The sequence below is a fragment of the Chelonus insularis genome, unplaced genomic scaffold (assembly GCF_013357705.1).
Source record: "Chelonus insularis isolate UGA/USDA-ARS -01 unplaced genomic scaffold, ASM1335770v1 contig_388_pilon, whole genome shotgun sequence".
In the NCBI taxonomy this organism is placed as follows: Eukaryota; Metazoa; Arthropoda; class Insecta; order Hymenoptera; family Braconidae; genus Chelonus; species Chelonus insularis.
In genome coordinates, this window is record NW_023276544.1 from 276,927 (window position 1) to 298,299 (window position 21,373).

Genomic DNA, 21,373 nt, shown 5'->3' on the forward strand with positions numbered 1-21,373 from the left:
CAAGAATTTTTCCTACCAACTTACTAGAGAAAATCTAGGTAAGGCCCACCCTCAACAGTTTCTTAAAGCTTGTATTGCAGGTGCAATGCCCACCACCATGGAAAGGGCAGTTCCTTAGTCCATATTGGGCCCAATAGAAATTGGCAACCTTCATGACAGCCAATAATGAACTTTGTCATCCCTCTCTAATTACTTTGTCCTTAAGGAAGGGATGAGACTATCTATTGAGACTGATGTCCTGTTCTTGTCATTCGCCCACGGTCAGTTATTGAGTGAAGTCAGTGTTATTCCGCAATTTTTGCTAAATTCTTGACATCTTTGCTCAACGCACAGTTCTTGTATTTGTTCTCGAACATCTTGATTTTATCTCCAAGATCTACAATGAGTGAAGCAGTGAATAACTCAATCATCTGGACACCAGACCTGGATACCATCTTCGAGGATCCTGAGTTGGAAGCCATCTTTTCCTACTCAGGAAACGGTATGGAAGAAAGTTCCTGCGAAGAAGAAAGCAATCGTTCAACCAATTGGGAGTACAACTTGAACGGAAATATGAGCTGTCCATCTCCGTACCTTCTTCACCAGGCAATCACCTGCGAAGACTTATTTGAAGCAGTGAGCCACCACTATCAACGCCGCAGTGTTCACCGAAGAGCGAATAACACACCAAGTCGAACTGAATCTCCACCGGAAACACCTTTTCTTCGTAAAATCAAGAAGAAATTGATCCTGCTGACGGTTAATAATATCCTGAAGGCTGAAAAATTCAGCATCATTCAACAGAATCCATCACTGAAATCAAAGTTAGCGAAATTCATCACCAACTTCAACCCTGCTACCAAAAGAAAAGTGCTCCGATTCATCACGAAGAAGATCAAGGAAAGATTGGACTTGGGGTTGGACTGGCTCCACAAGGAATACGCTGTCTTCAGGACACTCCAGAATCATCCTGAATTCCAGAAAAAACTGGAAGAATCAGACTATATCTCCTACAAGACGATATTCTGGGCAATGAACAGAGCTATCAATCAGCTAGAAAATGTTGAAGAACAGGTTGCACTCCTACGCAAACTATGGAAAGACGCTCCAGAGATACCTGAAGAAGAAACAGACTTGTAATTTTATAAGACTCTTTTAACTTGTCTACCTAAATCAATTAATAGACCAATTTTTTAATATTTATTACAATTTATTTAACTTTGATGAAAATAACTCTATTGTATCATATATTACATATTTTGAAATTCATTAATTATGATTGTATTTGTTAATTATATTGTACTATAAATATTGTAGTTGTAATATAATTTTATTTTTGTAAAATAAAAACCAAGTCTCACTAACTGTGAGCTATTCAATCCTGACTTCCAATTTATCAACTTAAACACCTAATTATACTTCGATTTAATTTTAAGATAAGAAATTTTTTTTAATATTTACAGTTGTAGGAATTATCTAAAGTATAACACTACATACTCATAACCTCATCTTTAATTATAAAGTCTCAATTAATATTAATTAATATTAATATCAATGTTTTTTGGTTGAAATAATATTTATTATTATAAAAAATATTTGCTTTGAAAATTTTATAATATTCTTAAGCTAATTCCTAAATAATTACTAATAGAAAGATAATATTTAAAATAGGGGCACAAAATATATTTTCAAAACAATTATTTTAGATATCGTTGATCAATTTAATTATCTAGACACAACTTAATTTATTTAAATCTAAACTAGTTTAATATTCCATTTCTAAGCCTTAAAAAATCACAATAATCTAGATAATTTCTATAGCTATCTAATAAGATAACTAATCCAAGGGGTAAGGTGTTGTTCTTACAATTATAAATTTTTTTTAGTAATTATTATTTAGAATCGGGGCTCCAGACAAAAATCGCTCTAATAATTTCTTTATGCCATTGGGGGTTGTTTCTGATGGTACAAATAGTAAATTTAAGGCGGGGGAGACATATTTTTTTCATTATTGCAGACATTACATGGTAGAACTTACATATGATAAATCTCTGAATGTCTCTAAAATTGGTGATCGTACATTTCAGAACATAGCAAAAAGAGGCAAGGGTGTTGTTAAAAGGACGTAAATATTTCCAGGAATTACAAAAGTATTTATACTCTTTCAATCCCCCTCCCCCTCCCTCGCAACTTCCATCCTCTTCGTCACTTTATTATTCAAACCTCATGCAACATGTCTCCCTCACCTTCAATTATCTAATTCTACCTAACAAAAAAATTTCCAGGTGGTGAAAAATTTTTTGGAGTGATTTTTGCCTGGAGCCCCAATTCTAAATAATTACCTTTTTGTTTTTTTAAGTCTACATATAATAATAAAAATAATGAGAATAAAATGTCTAAAAGCTGATCAGTATTTGAGAGATTTTTTTAGAATTTATTTTAGTTTTAAATTCACTAATAATTTAAAATTTTTTTGCATCCATAAAACGTTGGAATTCAATAAAGCACATTTCTAATCTTAGAATGTAACATTTTATTCCACATTTCAACGAAAATTCATATATCTACCATTTTATCAAATCTGGCTTGGCTAAAATTTCATACTCGCTTACTTTCAAAAGCTTCAACCAATAGAAAATTCCGTAAAGTTGTGTGAAAATTTACAATGATTCTCGGACGATGTATTTTGTAGAGAAACTTTTGAATAAGAAATTTTCTATTGGGATCAAAAAAGCCGTAAATATTCATAGGACATTTTACATAATGAAATGAAGTATGTGAATAAAAAATATTTTTCACAAAATTCCACTCATATTATTTCGCGATAGTTAAACGAATAAAAATTGCTTTTCAACACAAAATATTTCTATGAATATTAATCAAAAATTTATATCAAAAAAAAGAAAGTGCAATTCATTGTTTCTATTATTATTATTTTTATTATTATTATTATTATTATTAACAATAACGATTATTCTTATTATCATGATAATAAAACAAAATATTCTCAACTGAATGAAATTTTATTCAGGTGATATTGAAATAGGAGAGTATGTTTAACATAAATTTCGTGTTCATGAGGTTATTATTGATATTATTATCATTATTATTAAACTATCAACTTTTATAGTCTTCTGTAAAACACTCTGCTTTAAAATTTTACAACTCTTCCAGTTGGTACATTTACATTAAAACCATCTGGCTTTGGTGTTCACTATATAGAAAAGCTAGACATAAAAATATTATTTATTCCACTTTGAAAATACTTTATTGTTTGCTTTTAAAGTATCAGTATAAACAATTCTTTTTTACTATTTTTATTTTATTTTTTTTCATCACTGTTTTCACTTTTATTATTTTTATCTTGACTCACATTTTTACGTAAAAATAAAATTTTTTTTTTTATTGCTTCAAAACTTTTACGAATTGACCGGAAACTGTAGTTCAACATCAAACTTTATTTATTTTAGTTTATTCTCATTGTTTTATGTGCTTGTAACAAGTTTGAATTATCGAAATAGTTTATACAACTTGTATTCTACTTTTAAACTTGCATAAGCTTTAATTTTATTTATGATCTTGTTTGTTGGATATTTACACTTATTGAACATGCAATTATTACATTATAATACCCGTATATGTAGTATTTTATCAGTTTACCGAAAAGAATAGCCCCGATATATATAATGAGTCTCTTTTTAATTTATATTCATCAATTTTGTATTCGAGATCTGATGGATGTTATTGATTGCATGCTTTCATGGAATATATATTTTCCATTCCAATATACATTTGATGGATTTTAATTAATTAATTAAACAAATTCAATGATGCATCAAACAGCTGGAGATAATCTTTGGTAGCTTCTTTTTCGGTTTAAAAATAGCATCGTTTTTTATTTTCATCTTCAATGTTCCACTGACCTACTTGACTTCTTTTGTAAACTTCAAAAATGATAGTAGAAAAAAAATTTCATTACAAGTACTCTGAATTTATTTTTAAAAATGTTATTTAATGAGAAGCTTTTGGATACAATTGCATTTATTATTCGGCAATAAAATAACCGAAATTTTTTAAATAATTAATAAAGTGATTTTTATTGATGAAAAAACAATTGGATGATATTTTGAAGAAATAATTAGAAAGCAAAAATTATGTACAAAATAATTTCACATTGATTTGAATAATATTACTTGAAGCAGAACTGAAATAAATGTAAACTGGTGTACTTTCAGAGGCAATTCATTTGATGAAATTATAATATATTTTTTTATAATGTATCTTATTCATATTTAAAAAGGAATTTTTATAAAATAGTTGAGTAATTCAGTTCTATAAGTAAATATAATTTTTTTCAGTTGATTTCACAAAATTTTATTTTGAAACTGCAGGAAAACCTTTTCTATTCATCCAAGTTGAATAAAAGCGACGCAAGTGATACAGGGTCGAGGTCGACAAAGCTCACCATTCTGCTCGGATCGATGTTCATGTTTTCTCTCTCTCTCGTGCTTTAAATTTCCTGCTCGCCCAACGTAAATTCAGAACCTACCCCTATATGTGCAAAAGATAAAATAGCGAGAGGTATACGTATAGGGTCATGTAGTTATAAAGAGAGAAGATCACGTATGCTTCATCTTCTCTTTATTTCACAATATTTCGTTTTATTTCATCGCAATCATGACATACATGAAATAAATCAAAAAAAAAAAAAAAAAAAAAAAAATTTTGCAATTTCAATCAAATAATTAGAGAGACAATAAGATTTTAATCGATAAATCGTTAAAATATCGTTTGTATGTAGTTGGAAGATTTTTGTTTTTTAAAAAATTTTTATTTAAATTTTTATAATGAATTTTTTTGTTTCAAATCACTGATGTTAAATGGATTAGTTGGAATGATACTATTTGATTTCGTACCAGAGAACTACATTGCGAACAAGTGATATTTTTTGAATGATAAAATCGAAATTTTGAATAGTTGTAATAAAATTTTTTTTTTTCAATTGACATTACTGCAAATTGTAGTGTTTTATTTTAAAGCATTTGAAGTGTTTTAATCCTACGATTAATCCAGTGACATGTATGGTACAACCAATGTTATTAAAAAAAGCTTTAGAGTAGTACAATATAGACTAATATTATTAAAAACTAAAACTATAGACTGTCAATTAATATTATTAGAGAATAATATTATTATTTTATAGGCTGATGTTATTAAAAACAGTTTAAACTTTAAGTGGAATTATATATATTTTAAAATAAGTCCAAATAATAACTTCAGATATTAATAAATAATGAAAAAGTTTATTAAAGATTGACAGCTATTAATTAATTAGAAAGAATACGTCCGGTCAGCTCAAAGTCTCAGTCAAAAACTGGAGATAAACAAACTCTCCCCTCGTTGCTATAAACATTCTAACATTGTAGGGTTAATTTGATGTGATTTATTTATTAATCAGCATTGTAGTCACCGGTTCAACACGTTCAAGTGCATTAAAATAAAACACTTTTAAATTTAAAATTTGGAATGATAGTAAAATTTTTATAAATTAAATAAATTGCGATCGTCCCATATGGAAAAAAATATATAAAAATATATTAAAATATAATTATTCGGCCAAATCTTGTATAATTAAATATTAAAAAAATGTATAATTATATAATTAACTATATAAATATATTTAAGTATATTTCTATGTATTTAATCATACAAAATTTAGCTTAATAATTAAATTATATTATATTTTAATATATTTTTGAAATAAAATGTATTTTTTCCATGTGGAATTACTTAAAATAATTTATTAAAAAGATATATTTTTACAGTGCTCGATTATTTTAAATAGAATTTTCTAACTATTGATTTTTTCTAGTGTTTTATTTTCTTATTAAAATTCATGATGTCTAAAAAACCAAGAATTAATTTAATATCACTTGTATCCAAATTTATCATAATCTTAAACCAATTATCAAACTCAATAAAATATTTTATTGCAAATATTTTTATTAATTAAATAAACAATTTTTTTCCAGGTAAAATACTACGATTCAATAATTAAAAAACACAACAAAAGAATAATTATAATCGTAAAAAAATGAATTTTTATAACTTTTTTTTTTTTTAAACAATTAATTATCAATAATACTTTTCTCAGTACCTGAAGCGGATTTTCGAATTCCATATTAGTAATTTTGAATCATTATTCAATTCGGATTTAATTAAACATAGTCTGAATATATATTATTTATATATCTTAATTAAATACTACTATTCCTAACAAAAGTACAAAAGGATTTGCTTCAGTTATTTAATTAATTAAAACCATGTAATATGATCAAATTAAATGAGTTGATGAAAGAAATAAAATTTAAAATGCTAAATAATTAAATTATCAGACAACTTGTTAATTTTAAATTGCTGTCAATAAAATAAAATCAAAGTATTTATACTTGTATATAGAGTCAGACACATTGATATACACATCAACATTATTTTCACCCTGATACCATTCACACTTGCTACATGTACGTACCGTTTTGTCCCCGTTTCAATAAATACTCTCATCTAGATGGTTGAATTGTCCGCAATCTGCAGCAAACGCATCGATGTTACACACGAAAATAGATCTCACCATCGACAGCACCCTAAAATACGATAAAATATGGAATTGTAACATAGTGCATAAAAAAAAAAATCAACTCAACCGCGTAGAGAATCGACTGACAAAAAATCTGATAAAAATATATTATTTACTGGAGTAAATCGATCTAATGTTTTTATCAAAAATAAAAATGTTTTTTTTTGTTTTACAACAATTATTAATTGACTGAATTCTATGTATTTTTATTTTTATCTATCAAACTCTAAGACATCATACTGTTTTCCAACTAAATTTATCACATTTATTTCATTATCATTTTATAATTCCAGTTATAAATGTACTCTTGATAGAAATACTCTTTAAATAAAATTAAATGATAACATTTATTTAGAATTGTGCTTGCAAGCTCATTCATTTATTTCATTTTATTACATCTGTCATTGTGTAAAATGATTATAAATTTTGAATTATTACCAAAAGTTTCATCTTACTTTTAAACTTTTACAAATTATCGGTACACAGGTATTATTCATACTAGTTTTATATTTGTAATAATTCAACGCTGATAAGACTTAATTTATTAGCATAGTTTGTTAAAGGTAAATACATCAAGTTGAAATGGTGATTTGTGAGTTAATTTTTCTGTATATATATTATATAAACTTACCATGACAACTTACATTGATGATAGAAAAAAATTCTCTAAAAGACGTCATTAACGTCCAACGATGACATTATCGATAACGATAACATTTCTATGAACAAAATTGACAGAAAAATGGCTTTGTGACTTTTAAAAAATCGATATCAGTGCAAGACATTTCTGCTCTATATTAAACCACTCTTTCATGTACTCCAACTCTAGATGTTCCAAAAAAAAAACATAAAACAAATATATAAACCGTTCCTCTTGAAGCCATTTCTTTTTCAAAGCTATCCTTTGGCTCTTTTACAAAACAAAAATATTGGGCTTTGTTTGAGAGCGTTTGAAAACAAAAATATCAACAAAACAAATATTCTCTTCTAAATATTCATTAAATTCCTTTATGATAAGTTCTCTGGAGTGAGAAATTTTTCAAGTCTTTGGTAAGAAGCATGAAAGTAATACAATAACATAACAAACTCTAGAATGTGTTGGGGGTTGTTTCAGAATGGCCGTGCTAGCAGTGAAAGCAGTGAAGACGGTGCTGGTAGTAGTACAAGCATGTCTAGGGCAACGGGAAGTGGTTATGGACTTGGAGGTGGAGTTGGATGCTCAGGAGGTTGGCGTAGTGTCTTCGGGGCAGTTTCCAGCAGAGAGTTAAGGCTTTATGAATGTGCACCATGGAGCCCAGAGGCATGGGCGTCTCCAAGCATCACCTGTCCACTTATAGCAACCAGGTGAGACAAAATACATTTCAGAATAAAAAAAGTGCCCTTATCATCTGACATTGTTTCCTTTGAGCTTTGAACTATGTAAACATATGGAGAAAAAAAAGGAGAGTAACAACAATATATGGAGCCATCTTTTATTGTCCAGAGGCTTGATTGCTCTGCTCTGTACTGAGTCACTTAGATTCATCCTTTTGTTCCAACGTTATCGCGACGTACACGTAAAACGTATTTCGCACGTGCGACAGATTCTCTCTGGTTCTCTTGGCGGACACGAGTACCGGATTACCAATGAGGCGCTATAGTATGGCGCCTCGGCCACCCGTCGGATTACGGCAGTTAGCGAGATGTTCGTTAGACCACCATTTTAATTAAGACCATTACATCCCCGTCGACATTAGCAGGGTACGAGGCTTGCCAACGATTACGTGCACAGACGTCGTAATCCATGCTCAACATTGAGCTTTACTTTTGTTTTTTCTTCCCTTTGCATTCCATTCCTGTACTCATTTTAAATTTGACTTAGGACTATGGAAACAAACTGGTGGTCATTTTAATCATTTCATGTTCCTGCGAAATAACACTTTATTTATAATTACCATCAGCAATGTTTCATGGAGTAACCTTTCTGTAGCAAGGAAGTTAATCTCTCTATTGCAAGATTTTTGGGTAATTATATCGTTTAACTCATCTCTGATTTTAATGGAAACGACATATGTTAATGAATTTATTTCAATTTAAAGCTGGAAGAGGAACGGTGGAGTGCGAAAAGCCAGGATAAGTCCATGTATAAAAAGTGAGAAATTTGATACAATTGTGGAATAGATTAATTGGTAGAGAATCCTAGCTCGTAACTTGAAGGACCTGGGTTTGATTTCCGGTTTCGCCATGGTACTTTTTTTTGAAACTACTTTTTTAAAAGACCTGTAGGAATTGGGGAAGACAACTGTTGGGGAGAGGGGAGTGAAGGAGCTGTAACTCATCATTATATTCATTACATCACGAAAAATGGAGATGGTGAGGGATTATTGCTCCAACTCAGCTAGAAAAAAAGCTTTCGAAAAGACGTCTTTTGGATTCAGATAAAAAGATGTCCTATTCCTATTTGATATTCTTGAAGTTGTCTTATAAATATCTAAAAAGATGTCTGTGCTTGAAACTTTGTTTAAATGATGTCTAAAAAAAGCTAAAATATTTTCTAGACATTATTTTGTTCAACAAATATTGCTATTGTGGGGTTATAGACTGTATTCCAGTATTTTATAAAAAATAACTTGATAGAAATCTTGATATAGAGAAAGGTTGGTTGATTTTTGGTTCAACATTGGACAAGTCTAGTCAGCCATTACTCAATTAATCATTGCTAGTTACTGTTCATTAAGTATGTATGATTATTAATTACACAAGTGTACATCTGACGAGGAAAGTTTTTAACTTAGCTTTAAATATTTATTATAACCTCAAAAAACTTGGAATGGTTTTAATAAAAAGGTCATGTTTATGCGAGTAATAACCATTTGCACAACATTTGCTTCTGTAGAAACTAACGTTTATTCTCATTATCAACATTTTAAAAAATAAAACATACATTTCACCATTATTTTCAAGTCCTCATTATCATAATTTTTTTTTGGGTAAATTTCAATTCGTCATTCATTTGAATCTACTTAGGTCGACACAGTTCTATTCCAGCTTTGAAACGTCTAGGAAATTCAAGCTATTGAATTTTAATTAGGCCAATTATATCTGTAGGAAGTTTCTCAAAAAAAAAAAAGTAGCTACATAAAACAGTGGATTTAGCAGGAAGTAGATCAATTAAATGATATGTAATTTATTTTTTATTGGAATAATCTGAATTCCTTATGACTGTACCTATTGAAACATAAAATATCACGTATAAAACATACTAATGAAATTCAATTAGCGAGTAATAGTCGATTGCATAATTAAAGATTCTCCAGTTGACCTAATTGGACTTAATCTACTTGAAATAATGAATTCGCAATAATTAGCTAAAAAAATTCATTGGAGTTGGCTATTCTTAGATAAACTAGCATGCAATGTCGACGATTAATCGGACGTCTGATGATAATTAACGAGCGCAGGTCGTAAAAGTTAAGGACCGTGACCGGACGACCTTCTGAGCGTTTAGCCCGGGACCGGAAGCCGTAGCTGATAGACCGAAGTCGCTAGATGAGCTGGACTAGTACAGGTAATGCGAGGGTAAGGGACTAAGCGAAGTCTAGGCTCAGTATATAGTCTGTACTTGGGTGGTGGTATAGAGGGCGTACTTGCTGAGGGGGTGGAAAGACCGATTCTCGGTTAATTAATAGCAAGTGATTAATCGTCAGAGCTGGGCTACCCTCGTCAAACAAACCTCCAAGCGTTGCTCCAAGCTTGTACGTGATCTGCAAATACGATGTGGTACCCCCAGGTATATCGTTACCATGATGCCAGAAACGACGCGTGCAAATTTCCATCCCTTCCAACTCCAACAACTCCGTTCCTTAGAATCCACTTATCCTTACTTACTGTCTCTTATTCGTTTACTTATTACGTTTAGATATTCAAATGCTTTCGGATTTCACTGTTTACTTAATTCTCTGATTTTTTAATGAGTTTAAGGTAAATAGAAATACTAATTATTTCAAAATGGATACTTTTTTCCCTTCATTATTCACAATCATTAATTTACAGTTTAATAAAAAGGTTTTTTTGCTTCGTTCATATTTGTTTTGTTTCATTGTTAAAAAATAGATCTGTTCATCAAATTCAACTCAATATTTTTTTTTTAAATATAAACTTGTTTTAGACATTTGCAATAAGTATTTTAAAACAACAGAAATTTAAGAAATTATTTATTTTCTAACTAGTTATATTGATTAGACATTTATAATGACGTTCTGACTGAAGACATTTACTGCTCGTCATGTGTTACATAATGATAGAATAAGTCCGGGATAGATGGCCAATCAAAATAATTAAAAGAACCGTTGACTAAATATTTGGCGAAAAAAATAAAACAGTAGCGACACCTAGTGATCGGTTTTAAGAATCATTCCGATTGCCCCCCCTCCCATATGGCCATCTATCCCGGACTGGTCCTAAGAAAAAAGATTTACAAGGACGCAAAGTTTATTTACAATGACAGTAAATATTTTATAATAAACATAATTAAGGAAAATGTCTTATGTACTCTAGTGTTAATTGTAAACCGACATAAACAACTCGATCAAGCATTTCTAACCTCAAAATCTGTTGTTTGTCAATCATCATATGTAGATGGAGACACACAATGATTTTACAAATGATTAGACATTCACATCGTGCTTCATACTTACTTTTAATTAATTTTATTTAAAATAAATAAATAAACTTTGAGCATATTTTTTAGCAAATCATTTATGAGTTTAAAATGTTTAATATATGTGTATACTCGTCAATTTTCATTCTCACGTACATTTTATAGGAAAATACGTCGATTTCCCTCGTGTACAAGCGCCCTAATAAACTTTGGGCTTCTGACTGTCCGAGGTACATTTTCCCTTGGGATGTGACTCTCGGATGCTTCTATTCGCGACAATCGAGATGCGCCAACGATGTGGATTCATTTACATGCGGATGATGTCACGTATTTCTCACTCCACTAGTTCATTCGTTGAAAAAAGAAATAAAAAAAAAAAGTGGAAAGAAGAAATACTTTTTAGAAAAAAAAAAAAAAAGTGGAAATGAATTACCCATTTTTGTGTGTTGAAGTAAAAGCATCTTGAGTTGGTGTATTTTTGATCTCCATTTAAATTGGATCAACCTTATTTGCTGCTCGATTATTTACTTTTACTTGATCATTTTTATCTCATCTTTATTATCTTCAACATTGTCTTGGTAAATCAATTAATTTTTATCGACTACTTAAAAGGAAAAAAAGAAAAATAAAATATTCGCATTAAAATTTTCTTTTATATTTAATTTTTAGATAAAATATTTTTTTCTCAATATTCAAATTCAGTAGAATAAAAATTGGTTTAAAATATTTATCACAATCTTCGATTTGATAGAAAGAAAAATCAGAAAATAAGATATTCAGTAGTATGGAATATATTCAGTCAGCCACAAAGGAAAATAATAAATTTAAATAGAGAAAAATGTTTCAATAATACATTCTAAAAGGATTAATATTATAAAATATTATTAAATATTTAAATATTATTAAATATTTTAAAAGTAATCAAATAATTATCAATAGAATTTGTTTAATAAAATAGAAAAAAAAATCTTCTTCTTTTCGAATTAAAGTAAAAGCCTTCATTAAATTACTTTAAGAATATTCTTTTTTCTCGTTTAAATTGATTTTATCTTTTCTTACGTAAATTACTCGGTTCGACATGCAGCTCGATGAATTATAGTGAAAGAATATTTACTTAACTTATGTATATAGATAGATATATATATATATGTATACATGGCAGGTGAAAATTTATTCTTTCCATCGTTTTAACCATTTCTCTATAGCAAACTACCAAGTAAAGTATAAAGTCACTTATAAAACATCTTTATCTTCATTAGTTTCTTTTATTCCCTCTTCACAAATTTTTTCTCCTATAAATCACCTCCAATTCCATTACGAAAATAAATAATTTATTTTCTCTATCGTGTATCGTGCTACTATAAGATTATATTAGTATATACATAATCGTCTGAAGGGAGGGAGGTTGTTATGAGTAAATAATTTCATGCTCGAGTTGTTTGTTAGAAGCTCATTTTTGACTAACATAAAAGTAGATTATGGTGTTGGAGATGCAGATGAAACGAATGAAAAATTCATATAATTTTTTATACGTTTGTTAAAATGCTTCTGGCAACATTTTTTTCTAAAAATGTATGCATTAAAAAATTAATTACCAATTTACCTGGCATATTTGTTAAATACTTTCATACTTTTACGTCTGATTTGATTCACTGAATATTTTTGCAAAAATATTTCTCAACCTAAAGTCTGATTAATTGCATCTTGGATACAGTTTTATAATCAGGAAAGCATTAAAACTAAATTAAGGTCTCGCCAAGTTGTTTTTTTTTTTGAAAAAGTAAACCTGTATGAATTGTAGAAGACAACCAATGGAGAGTGGTACCCTACTAGCCACCCCTGTGTCAGATTTACGTACGTCTGTTTCCGTTCTGCATCAGATTGCCATTCACTATCTGACGTTCAATTTTCTGTCTTAAGTCTGATTAGATTACTAGGGTAGGGGGGTAAAAGGAGAGCTGCAATTCATAATTATCATTAAATGGGCCTTATCTAAAATACCTAATCAGATAAGGCCCAACCAAAATTGCCTAATTATTGGCAATTAAATAGACCTTTCTATGATAGTGAAAATTATAATGAAGCATATTTTGATCAGTTTAATATGTTTATGTTGGGACAATGAAGGTAGATTCTCGTTTTGCCTACTAAATTCCTTTATTTCTCCGTGTTTTTCAATAAAGCCAAAATCACCGATAAAACGAGGTGGGAATAAAAAATAATAGACAGTAAAAAAAAATGTTAAAAATCTTAAATAAATTTTTAACGCAAATAGTACGTCGTGGATTGGGTTGTGAGGTGTACGGGGCATCGTAATATTCGATGGAGATTGAAAAAGAAATGAAAATAAATTTCAGTTGGACTTAACGGTGCAATAACGCCAACGAGTGCAGAAAATTTTTTAATAATCGCACAACAGATTCTCGTGCTGGCGTATTTAACGACTGGAGCTATCAGAGTGGATGTATACGAGGGAATCTCGTCTACAGGTTGCTGATTCGAATGGAATAACGTTGGGGTAAACTATATATAGAGGGAGTTAGTGCGATAAAAATACTCGTTAGACTATTACAGGACAGAAACAGACGTGGTGTATATTTTCGAGTGACTATTTATTTATCATCCAGTATATCCGTAACAGAACAGAAGAGCCATTTGGGGTAATGGACGACCCATGGATCGCATGGGTACCAATCAGCGATTGTGACTCGGTCCTGTTATGAATTGGGCACTGGCTTGACGTCGTTTCCGCGTCAATTTGCTACGCTAGCACCCTCCTAGCTAGGGGTTGAAATATACGGGCTGACAAAAATGTATCGTGTTATCATGAATTGCCCCCAAGAGTTTTTTCATACCCAACGGTGACACCTGATGCAAACTGTGTCGTTTATTTATTCATAACAATCTCATTCAGACGATTATATGCTACGATACTTTCACGATCTGCTGAATAAATTATTTATTCTGATAATGGAATTGGGGACTAAATAAAAAATGAATGAAACATGGCAACAATTTTGTGTAAATGATTCGGCTATTTTCGGTGAATAATCGTGGTTTAATAATCAAATAGAATCCTGATTTTGATGCTGCTGTAAAGCAATTAGCATTGACAGTGGAAAAAAAAAATAGTATAACATATTTTACTAGCATCTAGGTTGTGTTTTAGTTTATAAAAGTGATTATTTTTCTATCTTATTTCCAATAAACAATTTTTCATTTGTACTTGTTGAAGTACGGTTGGATTTTGAGGTTTATTGAACAACACATCGGACTTAAGGGAGTTTTATTGTACCGCGAGACAAACCGGAAGTGATTTAGCTGCAGCGAAATTTTTCTACTTTTTTCAATTGTTTTTTTTTTTTAGGTACACTACAAGTAAATCACTTGCAATGAACAATCGATAACCATTTACTCGATTTCTTCTCTAAAAGTTTCTCTTTATTTTTTCGTTTTTGTTCTTCAGATTCTTCTTATTTTCCTACTTGTTCTTCTCCCTCCCTCCTCCTTCTTCTTCTTCTTCTTCTTCTCCTGAGCTCTTTCTCATCAATTTTCGATTCTTAAAGCTTTATTTATGTTTGGAACATTTTATCTGTAAAATTGGAGGGAAATTGTTGGTGAAAATAGATGTACTTTAATGATAATTTACCCAATCATTTCGCTTACGTAGAACTTTTATCTCCATGCACAATGTACCTTCATACAAATACGTATAGGAATAACAAGTTTATTGGCCAAGCTCCAGAGGGACTACTCAAGCTCAATGGTTCTCTATGGACCTCATACCTTCACCTTCTTCCTCTCACATGCTGGCTGATTTTACCCAAAATCCCTCCGGTCCTTTATCGATTTCATTCCTTTGCTTCAACTACCATGTCTTACAGCTTTTATCTTATTTTTATATTTTTATAAGATATAAAATCGATTGTGGTCATTCTTTTTTCCATACTTTCATCCTTTTTTTTTAATATTTTAATCTGATTGAGTTTCAATGAATTACTTTGACAAATAAATTAATCCCTACAAAGAGAAATTTATTTTGACGAATAAAATAAAAAAATTCCGTGTTGAATTTAGTGTTTGAATAAAAGATTTTGGTGTTGGATAAAATTTATTATCTCTAGTTTTTCAAAGAGTAAAGGAAACTTTTGTAGTTTGTTGAGATTAAAAAGCAATATTTTTTAATTATAAATAAATCTATGGATTAGAGTTATAAAATATTAAAATCAAAAGCTATTAAAAGTATGAGCAAGAAATAAAAAAAAAGAAATATTAAAAATTTTTTACAACTTTTGTTACAGACTGGTTTCATCATCATCTAGAAGTAATGAAGCATCCAGTAGTAATGGTGGTACAATGAGCGGAGCAACTTTTGCTGTACGCGTTGGCACCATGGACGGAGTTATTACACATCACCTGAGGGCTGAAACACGAAGAGATTTAGCTGCCTGGGCGAGAGCGATAGTTCAAGGGTGTCATGCAGCAGCACTCTCGTTACGAGAATATACAGTTCGTAAGTGTATTTTTTATTTATCTAGTTTATTCTGGCTATGCAAATCAATCAATGTCAGTGGATGAGCTATTTATGAATTTATAATGTATTTACATCAACTTTTCGATTGATTTTCAGTCAATATCATCCATTAACTTCTAAAATATTATTTACCTTCAAAATATGAATAAAAATCTTCCTAGAAATTCATATCTGTTTTTGTTCGATGATTATTAAATTGGAAATAAAAATACATATTTCATAAAAACTCTACACTGAATTAATTAACTTAGCATCAATAAAGTGAATCAATAGTAGTCATAAATAACATTAATGTATACATTTTTTTTCAGGATGTTTGTGGCAAGGAAGACCATGTCAGTTGGTTGTCAGTCATGAAGAAGGATTTATTCTATATGCGAGTGGATCAAGAGCTGTAAATGGAGTCAGTCCAGGATCACCACCGGTTCCATTGTGGAAAAAATCTTTTGAAAAACTTCGAATGTCTGCTGATGACGGCACGAGACTGCTATGGCTTGACTTTGCAGATGATGATGCAGAGATTGTAAGATAATTTCCTTTGTATATAGCAATAATTTTATATCCAACTATGATTATTAATCAAGTAACTGAACATTTTACTGCTAAAAGAATGTTATCACAATCACTTCAAATCAACTTCGCTATCTTCTCTGTTTTATTTTATATTCAAAGAATTTCTAAATATTTCATGCATCTTGTTATGTCAGTAAATACTTGGTGTATTCGTTTTTCTAGTTCCAAACATGCTTAAAGCGTGTCAAGAGTCGTTGTCCTGACAAAAATAAATATTTGCTGTCCAGACCCTTGCTCCAAGACGACAAAAAACATTCCATGTACCCAAGAATATTCTTATATCAATTTATTTTCTATTATATATATATTCTTCTTTTTCTATTCAAAACTTATAATGTTCTTTGTATGCACAGGAACTGGATCTTGAGAGCTGTCCGAAGCCAATTGTCTTTGTTCTTCATAATTTCCTGTCAGCAAAAATACACCGCCTTGGATTGAACGCATAGGGGTACGAGGGGGCTTCGCAAGAAGTCCCCGATCTACCGCCACACACCACCAGGTCGGTCACTAGTGTATTTTTTCACTAAACATATTACCTATGGTGCTGGCTTGATGTCGGACTAAACATAGACTTTACCCCTGATTGAAATTGGAACTATTCTTCCGGTTTATTACTCAGGATCAGTGATGAATAAATGATCTTGATACCTCCACAGAACATTTAGACATTAATATATAAATTACTTAGTGGCGAAAATTATTTAATAATTTGTGTAAATTAAGTTTAAAAAAAAAAAAATTTTATTTATTGTTTTGTAATTGTATTTGAAGTTTGTAAATTATTTAAATAATTGATTATTCGATAAAATAATTATTGTGTAGAAATATTTTATATTGATTGTATACAAATATACGTGAAATCTGTATAAATGTTGTATATATTTAGTATATAATCTTTACAAAATATTTTTACATTCATTACTACACTGTAAAAAAAAAAATGAAACAAAACTCAGATATAAATTGATGAATTAAATGCTTAAAAATGATTTGGAAAATTTAATTCTAATATTTAGTAGATTTTTAATGAAAATTTTAATGTAATTTTTAATTATTAACTTCAAAAAAAAAAAGAATAAGGTAAAAGAATTTCTTGTAATATTTATAAATATCATCAACCATTCCAACAACTCAATATGTCTATTAAAATATAATTCTTTTGACGTTTAAATAAATTATCTAAACTGATATAAAAAATGCTGTAATATTCAAAAGATCAAATATCAACTAGAGAAAAAAGAAATATTTATTAATACATTAATAATTAATCAAAAGTATTTTTTACTAATTAGCTAGAAAGGTAGTAATTATATATAAAAAACAAATATGTTGTTCCTTGATTAAATAAACATAAACATATTTACACAAAAAATTAATTAGAAAAATTTGGATTATTTACAAAACAGACCGCCACACTACGCCAAAAAATAATCAAAGATCATTTCACATTACTGCTCATAAGACTCGTGAGAGATTGACTATTGTAACTAGAGTTCTGAGACCAGTTTATCGAAGCCAAACGAGTCAAACGACTTAATTAAGAAAGTATAATAGCAAGTATCGAATAATTGTCGATGTAATGTTACTTTATAATCGACCTGAAGCCATCCACACGATATTGCTGCTTATTGTGAAAAATTTAATTAAAAAAAAAAAAAAACGAATAATGAACTAATAATAAATATGAAAAGAAATAGTAGATTAATTATTTCAAGAAGATTGATAATAAAATGTATATGATATTGAATATTGCTCTAATTAAATGCGCCTGAATATTGCTATATAATTAATTAAGAGAATAATAAATAAATAAATGAATAAAATAATTACTGATGAGATGTAGAAAAAGAGATAAGCAAGTTATCGATGCATTAACGAATTAATATCATTTATAAGAATGGTATATCTATGAAGTGGATATAAATTTAAAAAAAAAAAAAAACAATAGCATAGATGATCCAATTAAATATAAATTAATTAAATCAGCAGGCTAAATTACAATGAATGTATATTATGAGCACCCTACTCGCTGGTCTCGATTTATTATAACTCTTTGCTAAATTTTTCAAAAGTTTTATGCTCTTTAAATAATTTTTATTTATACTAAACTCAAGGAAACTCTTTTGCATACTTGTATGAATGCTATTTATGGAGAAAAAAAAAAAAAATTATGAAAATTTGAAAAAAAAAATAAAAAAAAAAGAAAACTAAAAAAATAAAAGCAAGTTGCGAAAAAACAAGTAGATAAATAAATAAAAAGAGAAAAGGCTGAATAAAAAAGGATTTTCTACCCCTTTTTCGCATTCCAACACTCAGAGAAACATTCCTCGAGGTATCAGCGAGGCAACGGCGCTCTAGTTATTTTATACGGTTCGTATCCTTAACGCAATTAAATTTACAGTCACGAGGAAATGTTTGCCAGGTGCGCAGCCCATTCCATATAGTCATTGTGGTGGTGTTACTGTCGTGAATTTTCCACTTGCGTAACTGATGTAATTTAAATTGTACCCCGGGAACGAGCCCCTGCGATTTTAAATTGACAATTCCTTTTTCTAAGTAGAAATTAACTCTAAGCGGACCACATTATATCGCGAATAAATTGTCTCTGACACTATTTCCCTCATGAGGATTACTTCAATTTGTGCTCATACGTTCACACACTTGAAACAAGACGGGACCTTTGGGAATTTTTTTAATAAATCATTTCTATGTTGAAGTAAATTTCAACTTGCTAAATATAATTTGGATGTGTGATTTCAAAGAAACATGCAAAAAATAAGACTAAAATGTTCATTATTTCAAGCTATACCATCTCATGGTACCTAACATGTTACTTGAAAGAATTAGCTTTCATTCAGAATTGTAAATTAATTATGAAAAGTAAGAGCTGATTATTATTACCCTAGTGTAACAAAGATTGTAATTTCTTGGTGAAAAAATGGCTACAACTCAGCTACTGAATGCTATTCCTTTCTTCTCTTTGTTATTAAAGCTATGTACATTGTAACAACCTTCTAGTGTACCTTTCAGGTGCTTTTATTTCCTAAAAGTGCACATTTTCGACATTAAATGTTATTTCAAGCTAGAAATGTATTTTTTGGGGTCCATTGTTTTTTATTATACTTGCACAAATGATAAACAAAAATATCATCAACCTATTAAGATCAAATACATTAGCTCTTTGAAGCATCCATCTTTGATACATCTGATATTGTTGAAGTTTATTTTGAAAGAATAAGTTGCTGATGATGAAGATAAAATGCAAATAGCTTGCTAAAAGTAATAACCATGATAAAAAGTATGTAAACACAGTGTTTCAAGGGGTTCAACTAAATCACATGTGAAAATATTATTTTAGTAAGCTGTAATTAATATAAATACAACATAATTCAAAGTGAGGAAATATTTATGAGCGGTTATGTAAGTGGTTTCCTTAATTATAAAATAAAACATTTTAATCGTTTTAATTATTTATGAAGCACTTTATATCATTATTATAAATATCAATTAATATCAATGTTCAAATATGATGTTCTTATAAACAGTTTAGTGATGACTCTGGTGATAAAATAAAGAGCTGAGAAATGGGAATGAAATAAAACAAGCTTGAAATAAATAATGTGTTACCGTGTGATTGTTATTAACAATTAGTAAAGCCGTGAGAAATAATGTAACAATTTTCATTAGCACTAAAATTTGTTGGAGCATACGGCCTAGCTCGTTCACGTGGTACAATAAATGGTCTACGAGGTCTTAACCAATTATCGAGATAATAGCTAGGGCTCACCACTGAAGCAACCCCGAAACTCACGAGTATACTCGTTAACAATGTAATAAATATTCCTAAGAGTGAATTTGGTGTATAAATTTTGGGTAAGCGAATCTGCGAGTGGGAGTTAAATGTGCGAATGTATGGAAGCGATAGCAAATTAGAATGCGAGATAATTAGCAACTGGAAATCACTGAAAGATGGTCGGTTGTGTGTCTAGAATATTCTAGATAATTTGTAGCTAAGATCAATGGCCGACTGAAGCCGTACAATAAATAAATTTCAAAGTCATTTATTATTTCTTTGATGATGAATATGTTTGATAAATGAATTTATCAATAAATCAATCCATTTAAGGAAGGGAAAATAAATAGAAATATATTTGCGATTATGTAGGACATATCAACGAAATCACTATGTATTAAAACATCTTCATTTGTCACTTTCATCTTCCATGTGACTCGTGCGATCAAAATACACTGACGACTGTAATGATTAATATATAAGATTATTTGATTATTTTATTTATATATACATATATATATATATACTGTACATAAAAGATTGTAATCATTAAAAATCAGCGATAGCTTGAACAATTGAATAGTCGTTCTAATCAAATGAAAAAAAAACGATCTAATATTGTTACGAGTCCAACTATTAGGTGTGTAATTGAAAATAATAATAATGATAGTGTTAATATTAATGATATTAATTATAAATTGACAATTAATAATAACATTGTGAATGATAGATAATGAATAATTAAATATCTGTTATATTAATTATTTATGACAAATTTGTGAATTACGTATTTTTATAATAATTTTAACTTTTAATTCTGTTTCTTAGATTACGAGAAAGTTAATGTATGTATGCGTTATAGAGAACGAAATAAAAAATTATTAGAATAAAAGGTTATTAAATAAAAGTACTATGATTTGTAATTTATTACCTTCATTTTTAGGTTTCATAAAACTTTCATAAACTAAATCACAAAATTGTGATAAAAAATTTAACTATCTATCAACATGATAACGTTAGAGGTGAGTATTTTTTTCACCAATTATTTCTACACAATACAAAAAAAAAAAAAAATTAGAGAAAGTGAGAATATATTCAAGTTTAAAGCAAATAATCATTTATATTTATGATGAAGGAGTTATTATTTTTATCAATATACAATATAGGTCATTATTACCTATTTTATTGTTGATAATAAATTACTGGTTATGCTTGGTA

The 21,373-nt window shown here is 29.3% G+C and overlaps 1 protein-coding gene across 2 annotated transcripts in view; it reads left to right on the forward strand.

Annotated features, from left to right (window-relative positions):
- Syn1 (Syntrophin-like 1) overlaps positions 1–17,131 on the forward strand; it is a 201,833-nt gene extending 184,702 nt beyond the window's left edge. For both annotated transcript variants that reach the window (XM_035084347.1, XM_035084348.1), the window contains 4 exons: positions 7,731–7,960; positions 15,557–15,768; positions 16,101–16,312; positions 16,716–17,131. In XM_035084347.1, coding sequence (XP_034940238.1) covers positions 7,731–7,960; positions 15,557–15,768; positions 16,101–16,312; positions 16,716–16,808 — 747 coding nt within the window. In that variant the 3' untranslated portion in view covers positions 16,809–17,131. The remainder of the gene's footprint in view (positions 1–7,730; positions 7,961–15,556; positions 15,769–16,100; positions 16,313–16,715) is intronic.
- The last annotated feature ends 4,242 nt before the right edge of the window (positions 17,132–21,373 follow it).